The following is an 11,898-nucleotide window of genomic DNA, read 5'->3' on the forward strand; positions in this document are numbered from 1 at the left end:
CACTATACTGTGTTAGTACAACCCCACTATACTGTGTTAGTACAACCCCACTATACTGTGTTAGTACAACCCCACTATACTGTGTTAGCACAACCCCACTATATAACCCCACCATACTGTGTTAGTACAACCCCACCATACTGTGTTAGTACAACCCCACTATACTGTGTTAGCACAACCCCACTATATAACCCCACTATACTGTGTTAGTATAACCCCACTATACAACCCCACTATACTGTGTTAGTACAACCCCACTATACTGTGTTAGTACAACCCCACTATACTGTGTTAGTATAACCCCACTATACAACCCCACTATACTGTGTTAGTACAACCTCACTATACTGTGTTAGCACAACCTCACCATACTGTGTTAGTATAACCTCACCATATTGTGTTAGTATAACCCCACCATACTGTGTTAGTACAACCCCACTATACTGTGTTAGCACAACCCCACTATATAACCCCACTATACTGTGTTAGTATAACCCCACTATACAACCCCACTATACTGTGTTAGTACAACCCCACTATACTGTGTTAGTACAACCCCACTATACTGTGTTAGTATAACCCCACTATACAACCCCACTATACTGTGTTAGTATAACCCCACTATACAACCCCACTATACTGTGTTAGTATAACCCCACTATACTGCGTTAGCACAACCTCACTATACTGTGTTAGTATAACCCCACTATACTGTGTTAGCACAACCTCACTATACTGTGTTAGTATAACCCCACTATACTGTGTTAGCACAACCTCACTATACTGTGTTAGTATAACCCCACTATATTGTGTTAGCACAACCCCACCATACTGTGTTAGTATAACCCCACTATACTGTGTTAGTATAACCCCACTATACTGTGTTAGTATAACCCCACTATACTGCGTTAGCACAACCTCACTATACTGTGTTAGTATAACCCCACTATACTGTGTTAGCACAACCTCACTATACTGTGTTAGTATAACCCCACTATACTGTGTTAGCACAACCTCACTATACTGTGTTAATATAACCCCACTATACTGTGTTAATATAACCCCACTATACTGTGTTAATATAACCCCACTATACTGTGTTAGCACAACCTCACTATACTGTGTTAATATAACCCCACTATACTGTGTTAATATAACCCCACTATACTGTGTTAGTACAACCCCACTATACTGTGTTAGTACAACCTCAATATACTGTCCTGACAATGTTTGCAGCTGTCAATGTCCTTCCCTGATCAATTTTCATTTTCCTCCTCTCCATTCTCTATGAAAACAAAATGAATTGATCATCACAATGAAACCATACTGAATCTGACTGCTGAATGTACCATTGTCCTTATTGGTTCTTTTTCACCCCTCACAGGAGCCAATGAATGAACAAAACTTTGACACTTATGTGAGTACTTTGACAGACATGTACACCCATCAGGACCAATACCAGAGTCCAGAGAACAAGGAACTATTGGAGAACATCAAACAAGCGGTGCAAGGCATCCAAGTGTAGTAGCCTATCTTCTGGCCAAAAGGCCCAGTCTGAGGCCAAATCAAATGATGTTAAAGCAACAAATAAAAGTCAAAAGAGAATGGATTATGATTGTTGCTGCTGTAATTTACCGTAGTATTTATTTTATTCATTATGCTGTAATGCTCTGAGCTCCATTGTAATGGGTTTTCTGCCTTGCTTTAAAAATAGTTCCCAATGGCAAAAGTTTCAAAGAACATTCACGTTTTGTACATTTTCATATGACCTAATATAATGTGATGTACTGTTTATAGCTGCTAATGTATGCACATTTTAGTGTATATGTATTTATTAATTGTAAGCTTGTATCATTCATTATTTTAACGATATTGATAAAAAGGACAAAACTGAGTGCCACGGGTAGGGAGCCAGATGAGGGCAATGTGAGGACCAATCACAACTGAGTGCCACGGGTGGGGAGCCAGATGAGGGCAATGTGAGGACCAATCAGAACTGAGTGCCACGGGTGGGGAGCCAGATGAGGGCAATGTGAGGACCAATCACAACTGAGTGCCACGGGTAGGGAGCCAGATGAGGGCAATGTGAGGACCAATCAGAACTGAGTGCCACGGGTGGGGAGCCAGATGAGGGCAATGTGAGGACCAATCAGAACTGAGTGCCACGGGTGGGGAGCCAGATGAGGGCAATGTGAGGACCAATCAGAACTGAGTGCCACGGGTGGGGAGCCAGATGAGGGCAATGTGAGGACCAATCACAACTGAGTGCCATGGGTGGGGAGCCAGATGAGGGCAATGTGAGGACCAATCAGAACTGAGTGCCATGGGTGGGGAGCCAGATGAGGACAATGTGAGGACCAATCAGAACTGAGTGCCACGGGTGGGGAGCCAGATGAGGACAATGTGAGGACCAATCATTTTTAGATAAGCTTTTCTCTAAGTATGTCATAGAAAACAAAAATGACCTTTGGTGTGAAGATTGTTTAATGGATGTAAATGTATTGATTTTTGTTACAATGTTTGAAAAACTCTTTGTCTTCAGTGGTCTGTGTGAACACTAATAATAATGTCTGTGTTTAAATCAAGTTTAAGAAGAAACCATGTATAAATATGACACATTTTAAACATCATGACACGGAAACTGCTAACTGGTCCAACTCCCATAACCTAGAATGACTATACTTCATTTAGTTGGAAATAAAACGTCTTAGTAATCTGTGTTGTTAAAAACACACAGCGAGATGTCCAACTCCCATAACCTAGAATGACTATACTTCATTTAGTTGGAAATAAAATGTCTTAGTAATCTGTGTTGTTAAAAACACACAGTTAGATGTCCAACTCCCATAACCTAGAACGACTATACTTCATTTAGTTGGAAATAAAACGTTTTAGTAATCTGTGTTGTTAAAAACACACAGTTAGATGTCCAACTGCCATAACCTAGAATGACTATACTTCATTTAGTTGGAAATAAAATGTCTTAGTAATCTGTGTTGTTAAAAACACACAGTTAGATGTCCAACTCCCATAACCTAGAATGACTATACTTCATTTAGTTGGAAATAAAACGTTTTAGTAATCTGTGTTGTTAAAAACACACAGCGAGATGTCCAACTCCCACAACCTAGAATGACTATACTTCATTTAGTTAGAAATAAAAAGTCTTAGTAATCTGTGTTGTTAAAAACACACAGTTAGATGTCCAACTCCCATAACCTAGAATGACTATACTTCATTTAGTTAGAAATAAAAAGTCTTAGTAATCTGTGTTGTTAAAAACACAGAGCGAGATGTCCAACGACCAATGGCAATGGAAAATATAAAGGAGACAATCTAGCATTACTAATTTATTTGAATTCTATTGAATACTTAGTAGGACCACTTATCAGCAATATTGGTATAACAATGATTACATCACTTGTTTAGATATGGGATGCAATCGATATAGAAAAAGTTTGGGTATATGCAATTTCTTATAAATGAAATTATAGCTGATAAAACTCTTTTTACTAACAATGTAAATGTATTAAGTTTTGTATAAATCTTTTAATACAATCATGTTTTAGAAATTCAACATGGGGAGATCAGTTCCAAAATGAACGATGGATGAGTTAATGAGTTTGGTTCTTTTCATGTTACATTTTGCACAGGGACACCTTTGTTTCCATGTTTCCATGTTTTGATTGAAACTTAAAAAGGTACTTGAAAGCTCAAATTGATGGTCAGAGGTTTTGTAGAAAAGTTCTCTTTACAACGGCTGATTGATGTGCTCGACTTACAGGGTCAACGTCCTTCATTAATCATAGTATATTATTGCACTTGTTCAGTTGTCTTTGCGATCATGCATCTATGTGTCTGAGCCACAACACATTACATGAGATAAAGACTGCTCTTTCATTCAGTCCTAAAAATGGATATATTGGTAAAAAAATATATGTTATTGATATCCATTATAAGAGCAAAGAATGCTAACCAACAACAGTGATTTTGGTAATAGTGGTCCATGATTGTTTCTATGATTGATGACAATTTCATGAGTAAATTGCAATCACTTTCTAGGAGACACCCTTAACAAATGTATTCATAGTACTTAAAGGCCCATTGCAGTCAAAAACATGATTTTTCTGTGTTTCATATATATTTCCGCACAATGAGTTTGGAATAATACTGTGAAATTGTGAAAATTAGGATAATGCCCTTTTCGTGTAAGAGCTGTTTTAAAAGACTGCCTGAAATTTCTGCCTGTTTTGGTGGGATGGAGTTTTGGCTGTAAATGAGTTAAAAGACCAATAAGAAAGCGAGTTCCAAATCTCTGCCAATAACAGTTAGGTTTCAGTTTTCCCTTCCCCACTCAGACCACTCCCAGACAGTCCAAGAAAGATTATTGCTTGAGAAATTGCTCTTTGCTGAGAAGCTATTTTTTTTTTTTTTTACCATTTTAATTGAAAACAATCACAGTAACCTACTTGTTTCCCAGAAAGGATTTGATATTGAGATAAAAAACAGCTGAACTGGACCTTTAAAAACACCATTATAATGCAATGTAAGTGTCAATGTCAGCCCCCTATAATGCCGTTATCTTTTAAACATCAGCCAACTGCAGTAATCTACCCTTACATAGTATGTACTTATTACTAATTCAATTTCCTCTACAAATTGGCATAACCATGTGACTTGCACTTGCTGAAGATGACTCTACTAATGGATTATAAATGTGTTCTTAATACAGTTTATCGTGCATGCACTTCATGCGAGTATGAATATGGGTAAATAGAGAGAATGATTCACGTAAGACATAGGTGGAAGTTTGTGTGTGGAGTCAACGAGACAGAGCTCTGTGAGTCAAGTTCACTTCAGACAACCTTTTTTGATAGTCAACCTGAGGGTGCTATTGTCATTGACCTGATCTCACAGGTGGAATGTGGACTTCTACTAGACTAGAGGTCCACATTCCATATGACTCCTCATGTCCGTGTCTAAAGCTTTGTGTCAGCAGCTTATTGCCAATATAGCAAAGCTTTAGACAGATCGACAGCTTCTACTATTTTTCTTTAGTCAATTATTCTTACTGATACAAAGGAAATGGGAATTTTAAGCACAAATCTGCTGCTCACCAACAGTCAGTTCATATTGTAATATCAAATGTTAAAGTTTATCTGTAATTATTTACATACAGAACACTAACATGTCACATGCTAGAATGCAGAATAATTTTCGTATGAATATTTGGGAATTCGTGAATTTATTAAACTGCTACAATTATAATTTATTTTGAGTAATGCTTTGATGAAAATGATTTTATACTAAATGTATTTCCTTCTCTCCTTTCCCCTGTCCCCTCTTGCAAACTTTCCAACTTAATTTTGGTACCACATGGCATGATTTTTGTTGATCTATAATTTTTGTTGTATATGTTTAAAATCACAAGTTGCTATGATATTTCATTTGAAATTGTGACGTTTGTACGATTTTTATCATGCTGGTGTTAACATCTCTTACTCTGAATAAAACGTGTGTTGCAACACTAACTTGTACTGGTTCCGAAAATGATTGCCTCAAACATTGTTGAAGGAGAGTATGAGAAGAGAAATAGCCTCGTCAGAGAGCATTGGTGCGGAGTCACTTACTGACTTGGTCAGAGCAGCTGCACGTTACGTGAAGCTAGCCACAAAAAGGATTAGCCACAATAGTGGAATTTACGGTTTAAAATAAACTTCTCTCAATGAAAGTCAAGCAAATAATATACATTGTGGAATCATGCCATAATGGAATAGATGATGCTAAATGAGGTTGGAATGTTCTTATATAAATTCAACAAAAGACAATAATTTGTTTTAATTTGACAAAAATCTGTTGAAACCACATTGGATGTATTAGACTTTAGAATAGCATTAGGGGCATACTTATTTCACTGTACAGCATCATCTATGGATTGTGGATCAATGACATGTGGTATCAGTCTACTGACTTCGTGACTCCCAGGGAACATTAGCCGTAGCTCTTATTGCAGGACTCTGAAACCACTGTGAATTGAGCCACATTTATTGTACCAGTCAACCTACTATGTGTATTTCATTGATCCCCAATCATTAGGTAAAGCTGCACAGTGCAATATGAATGTCAATGCACACAATAGGCTGACTGGGTCAAAGTCCCGCAATAAGAGTTAATATTTGCTAAACATTTCACAGTTGTGTTCTCTGGGTGTCAACACGTAGACTGATACCCCACTTCATTGCTCCACATTCCAACACTCCATTCATGTTTAACATTACCTCGTCTGAAAATTGCATGATTCCACCAATTGTAACTTTCTGCGTTACTTTCAAAGATGGATTTTTATTTTGAATGCGAACAGCAAATTCCACTATTGTGGCAAGCTTCACAACACATAACCGGGTCCGGTCAAGACCGGGTCCGGTCAATAGTAGCCAGATGAAGCTAGCTGGCTGCTTATAAATGTAGTTTTGGGCAACAGGGTTAAGTAGCTGGCTAGCTAGTTATTTCAATAGGATAACAACAAGTGGCCTATTGAATACTTACTCACATAGATTCCTAAATCATTGCTAAGAATATTGAACATGACTGTTCATTGTTTTCAGGCTGGTTACCAACGCAGGATTGTCCAGCTTTGACAGTGATCGTAATGGTGGCGCTTAGCTTGCACGTGCAAATTCAGCACACACAACATTCTATAATATAATTGTGTTATTTGACGTGTCAAATTAAAAGCTTATTTGAGCGTCGAATAGGGTTATTTGACGTGCATCTTTTTTTTGTTGATACGCCGCAAAGATCTAAACGGCGTGGGCTCCCGGGTCGAAATAGACACTGCATCTCAGTCCCTGGTTCGATTCGAAGCTGTATCACATCCGGCCGTGATTGGGAGTCCCATAGGGTGGCGCACAATTGGCCCAGCGTCGTTTGCGCGGGTGTGCACACAGCGCTTAGCCGGGGTAGGCAGTCATTGTAAATAAGAGTTTGTTCTTAACTGACTTGGTTAGTTAAATAAAGGTTACATTTTAATAAAACAATGTTGTAAAGGCACACAACTGTGAGAGTGAACACTATGGAACAAATGTCACGACCAACCATTCCCAAACCTTAGGACAGTGTAGCCTAGTAGGTATTGCACCTTGACACATGAGACAGGTCAGCAAATCAACAGCAACTTCAATCAAAATATCTGATAGACATTTTCAATTCATTCGTATCTCTCTATGACTCAGTCATTGTGGCACTAAAGACATGCATGTATCCACAGTTTCGCTCGTGCAAGGAGCAGGCGCTGGATTTGCAGGTGACTTTTTCCTGGAATCGGTGTTGCTGAATTATCAGAGGGCTGCCCTGTCCTCAGTGTTTGTTTTGGTTGTCATCTGAAAGAAAGAAAGTTGTTGAATAAACTAAAGGTACGTAGCTATATAACTTGTGAAGCTATGTTGAAAGGACAGTTCAAAGACTGAGAATGTTGCTGTAACACAGCTAACGTTAACATTTCGCAATAGCTACATAGATTGCACAGTGGTAACGTTAGCTGGCCATCTGACCCGCGGTGAAGTCCCCGGTTTACTGTCATGAGATCTAGTGAGCGAGCTAGCTTCTAACTGGATAACCAACTGCTAGTCAGCTAGCTAACTCATTTATAAGTATACATATTTAGATACTTAGTTACCTATCTAGTGTATAGCGAAGTAGTTTATGCGGCCCACTTGCTTTGGCCAACACCCTCTTTTTGGTGTTCTGGTATTTTGCATGGCAGAAATGCGCGCTGCTGTCTTCCTGGCCATGGATGAACCAGCTAGAGCGGAGGTAAGATAGATAACTAGCTGATTTTGGGAGGGTATTCCAAAAAATCCTGAAAGTTTATGGCAACTTATTGCTTCTCTTTAATAATGACTTAATTGTATGGATGTGTCTAAAGCAAATGATCTATCCACATCTGCATAACCTTTGCTTGGCTCTCATTCACTCCCCCCCTAGAATAAAACTCCACTTGTCAATGATAAGACATTTCTTCAAGTTAACACACAGGGTGGTAAACCAGGGTTTTATTATCCACCATGATTGTCATAATCTGCTCATCCCATAATCAACATACTTTACAATTACTCATTATTTTCATGATGAGGTTGATCATATCCTTCCATTTGTACGATGCCTGGTGGCCAGCCTTATCAAATCAATTTTTTTATTTGTCACATACACATGGTTAGCAGATGTTAATGCGAGTGTAGCGAAATGCTTGTGCTTCTAGTTCCGACAATGAAGTAATAACCAACAAGTAATCTAGTTCTCCTCTTATCATAGACTTCCTGCAGGTGTTCCACGTAGACTTCACGCTTGCTGTCTTCCAGCCAGAGATCAACTCAGTGAGTGTGTTACTCCCAGTGGATGGGGCTGGCCGGACATTTGGTCAAATAATATACTTGCAAATGTCAGTGCTGCATTCACTGTGTGTGTGTGTTTTATTTTCAGCTAAATGGCCTGGACAGCTGTGAGCAGGTGTCTCGTGATTTGGGTATCACTGAGACCGATATGAATAGGACCACTCCTCTGCTACTTCAGCTTGTCAAGAGAGGCAGACACAGGGAGAAGGCATCCATCTTCTCAGCAGTAAAGACACACCAGTACACAGGGCTTAACATTTTACTTACATTTATTCATTCACATACATTAGCATTTTCCTTTGCTCTCCAAAGCCGAAGCCTTGCTGAGTTGATTGTGCTCTTAAATGGCTATCCTACACCTCCTGTTGTGTTTTTTCCCCCCCATCCGAATGGAGTGTCCAGCTTGTGGATATAATGGACCGATTTCCTGCTCTGTTCCCCCTCTGCTTTCCTGCTCTGTTCCCCCCTCTGCTTTCCTGCTCTGTTCTCCCTCTGCTTTCCTGCTCGGTTCTCCCTTTGCTGTCATGCTCGGTTCTCCCTTTGCTGTCATGCTCGGTTCTCCCTCTGCTTTCCTGCTCTGTTCCCCCTCTGCTTTCCTGCTCTGTTCTCACTCTGCTTTCCTGCTCTGTTCTCCCTCTGCTTTCCTGCTCTGTTCCCCCCTCTGCTTTCCTGCTCTGTTCCCCCCTCTGCTTTCCTGCTCTGTTCCCCCTCTGCTTTCCTGCTCTGTTCCCCCTCTGCTTTCCTGCTCTGTTCCCCCCTCTGCTTTCCTGCTCTGTTCTCACTCTGCTTTCCTGCTCTGTTCCCCCCTCTGCTTTCCTGCTCTGTTCTCACTCTGCTTTCCTGCTCTGTTCCCCCCTCTGCTTTCCTGCTCTGTTCCCCCCTCTGCTTTCCTGCTCTGTTCCCCCTCTGCTTTCCTGCTCTGTTCCCCCTCTGCTTTCCTGCTCTGTTCCCCCTCTGCTTTCCTGCTCTGTTCCCCCTCTGCTTTCCTGCTCTGTTCCCCCTCTGCTTTCCTGCTCTGTTCCCCCTCTGCTTTCCTGCTCTGTTCCCCCTCTGCTTTCCTGCTCTGTTCCCCCTCTGCTTTCCTGCTCTGTTCCCCCTCTGCTTTCCTGCTCTGTTCCCCCTCTGCTTTCCTGCTCTGTTCCCCCTCTGCTTTCCTGCTCTGTTCTCACTCTGCTTTCCTGCTCTGTTCCCCCCTCTGCTTTCCTGCTCTGTTCCTCCCTCTGCTTTCCTGCTCTGTTCTCACTCTGCTTTCCTGCTCTGTTCCCCCCTCTGCTTTCCTGCTCTGTTCCCCCTCTGCTTTCCTGCTCTGTTCCCCCCTCTGCTTTCCTGCTCTGTTCCCCCCTCTGCTTTCCTGCTCTGTTCTCCCTCTGCTTTCCTGCTCGGTTCTCCCTCTGCTGTCCTGCTCGGTTCTCCCTTTGCTGTCATGCTCGGTTCTCCCTCTGCTTTCCTGCTCTGTTCCCCCTCTGCTTTCCTGCTCTGTTCCCCCCTCTGCTTTCCTGCTCTGTTCCCCCCTCTGCTTTCCTGCTCTGTTCCCCCCTCTGCTTTCCTGCTCTGTTCTCACTCTGCTTTCCTGCTCTGTTCTCCCTCTGCTTTCCTGCTCTGTTCTCCCCTCTGCTTTCCTGCTCTGTTCCCCCCTCTGCTTTCCTGCTCTGTTCTCACTCTGCTTTCCTGCTCTGTTCTCACTCTGCTTTCCTGCTCTGTTCCCCCTCTGCTTTCCTGCTCTGTTCCCCCTCTGCTTTCCTGCTCTGTTCCCCCTCTGCTTTCCTGCTCTGTTCTCACTCTGCTTTCCTGCTCTGTTCTCACTCTGCTTTCCTGCTCTGTTCCCCCCTCTGCTTTCCTGCTCTGTTCTCCCCTCTGCTTTCCTGCTCTGTTCCTCCCTCTGCTTTCCTGCTCTGTTCCCCCTCTGCTTTCCTGCTCTGTTCCCCCCTCTGCTTTCCTGCTCTGTTCCTCCCTCTGCTTTCCTGCTCTGTTCCTCCCTCTGCTTTCCTGCTCTGTTCCCCCCTCTGCTTTCCTGCTCTGTTCCTCCCTCTGCTTTCCTGCTCTGTTCCCCCTCTGCTTTCCTGCTCTGTTCCCCCTCTGCTTTCCTGCTCTGTTCCCCCCTCTGCTTTCCTGCTCTGTTCCTCCCTCTGCTTTCCTGCTCTGTTCCCCCTCTGCTTTCCTGCTCTGTTCTCACTCTGCTTTCCTGCTCTGTTCCCCCCTCTGCTTTCCTGCTCTGTTCCTCCCTCTGCTTTCCTGCTCTGTTCCTCCCTCTGCTTTCCTGCTCTGTTCTCACTCTGCTTTCCTGCTCTGTTCCTCCCTCTGCTTTCCTGCTCTGTTCCCCCCTCTGCTTTCCTGCTCGGTTCTCCCTCTGCTTTCGCTGCTCAAAATCAATGGGGGACCCCGGTCGGTAATTCAACCATGATTACTAGATAGCTGGCTAGACTCATTTACCAATCTAAAAAATGTTATCTACCCTGGGTAATTGAGTGACTGACATAACAAGAGAAACTGCTGATGCACAACCAAATGTAGAAATTGTATTTTACTATTCTAACTTTAAACAGTAAGTTGAGACCCAGACTGGGTTCTTATTTGATCCACGGGCACCAGTTGCCCGGCACTGGCCTACAACATGAACACACAGATGTTATGATTTATACAACAACATTTAGGATGTTTGTCAATAGACCTGAGCTGCCTGGAAAGAAAAGAAAATTAGTATATCTCATGGTTGTCATTGACTACCAAATGCAGATATAACTAACAAATGCTAATATTATATGGGTCATAAGAATGAATCGTGCTTGAAAGGTTGAGATGATTGAGAGAAAATGGTTTTCCTGTTGATCAGCGAGTTTCTGACATAACAAGTTTGTCCTACTTTCTTCCAGTCATGTTTCATACTCTGCTCAAATCAGCAGAATGAGCTCACGTGGCTAATCTAGCATGCTAATGCTTACTGAGAACTCTGTGGGCCACAAAGGTGCACATGAATAACTAGCATGTACCACCACAAAGGACAGTTTGAATCAGGTTATGTAGATATGAATCTCATGCTCACAAGTTGGTTTGTTTTCCCCAGGGGGCTGCCTTTAAAAAGCAACACATTCCTTTGAAAACAACCAATGTGGCATCGATATGAGTCAAAAATGTATTAGTGTCAAATTTGACTGCAAAGTGGAAATAGGATCATTTTGGTCATAAAGTCAATCTCATCTAAAATGGACATTGGACATACGTGAGTCACAACGGGTAAATGAAGGTTGGGTTTTGATTTGACGATGCCCACTAACATGGGGGTGAACAGTTGTGGTGATTGCTCTCTATCCAATAGCATAGACAGTGAGACAGACCTGCCCATCAGTCAGACTTTATTTGCAGAAGGCAAGTCACACATTTCTTTAAATTGATAAACACCTTAGTTAAATGTGCAACTAAAACATTCTTGGCAAAAATGTACACATGTATTAACAGATTTCTTGAGTTATCTTAGTTATTCTTTGGATATTGAGGAAGTGAAATAGGCTAC

At 41.8% G+C, this 11,898-nt stretch overlaps 1 protein-coding gene and 1 long non-coding RNA gene across 7 annotated transcripts in view; both read left to right on the forward strand.

Annotated features, from left to right (window-relative positions):
• LOC135557854 (myelin transcription factor 1-like protein) overlaps positions 1–5,537 on the forward strand; it is a 136,684-nt gene extending 131,147 nt beyond the window's left edge. For all 6 annotated transcript variants that reach the window (XM_064991529.1, XM_064991532.1, XM_064991530.1 and 3 more), the window contains one exon: positions 1,385–5,537. In XM_064991529.1, the coding sequence (XP_064847601.1) occupies positions 1,385–1,525 (141 nt within the window). In that variant the 3' untranslated portion in view covers positions 1,526–5,537. The remainder of the gene's footprint in view (positions 1–1,384) is intronic.
• A 1,728-nt stretch (positions 5,538–7,265) lies between these two features.
• LOC135557856 (uncharacterized) lies at positions 7,266–8,995 on the forward strand. Its single transcript, XR_010458268.1, has 4 exons — positions 7,266–7,412; positions 7,763–7,812; positions 8,311–8,372; positions 8,479–8,995. It is a non-coding gene; the product is annotated as an uncharacterized LOC135557856 (long non-coding RNA).
• Positions 8,996–11,898: the final 2,903 nt, after the last annotated feature.

Source organism: Oncorhynchus masou, chromosome 16, assembly GCF_036934945.1.
Source record: "Oncorhynchus masou masou isolate Uvic2021 chromosome 16, UVic_Omas_1.1, whole genome shotgun sequence".
NCBI lineage: Eukaryota > Metazoa > Chordata > Actinopteri > Salmoniformes > Salmonidae > Oncorhynchus > Oncorhynchus masou.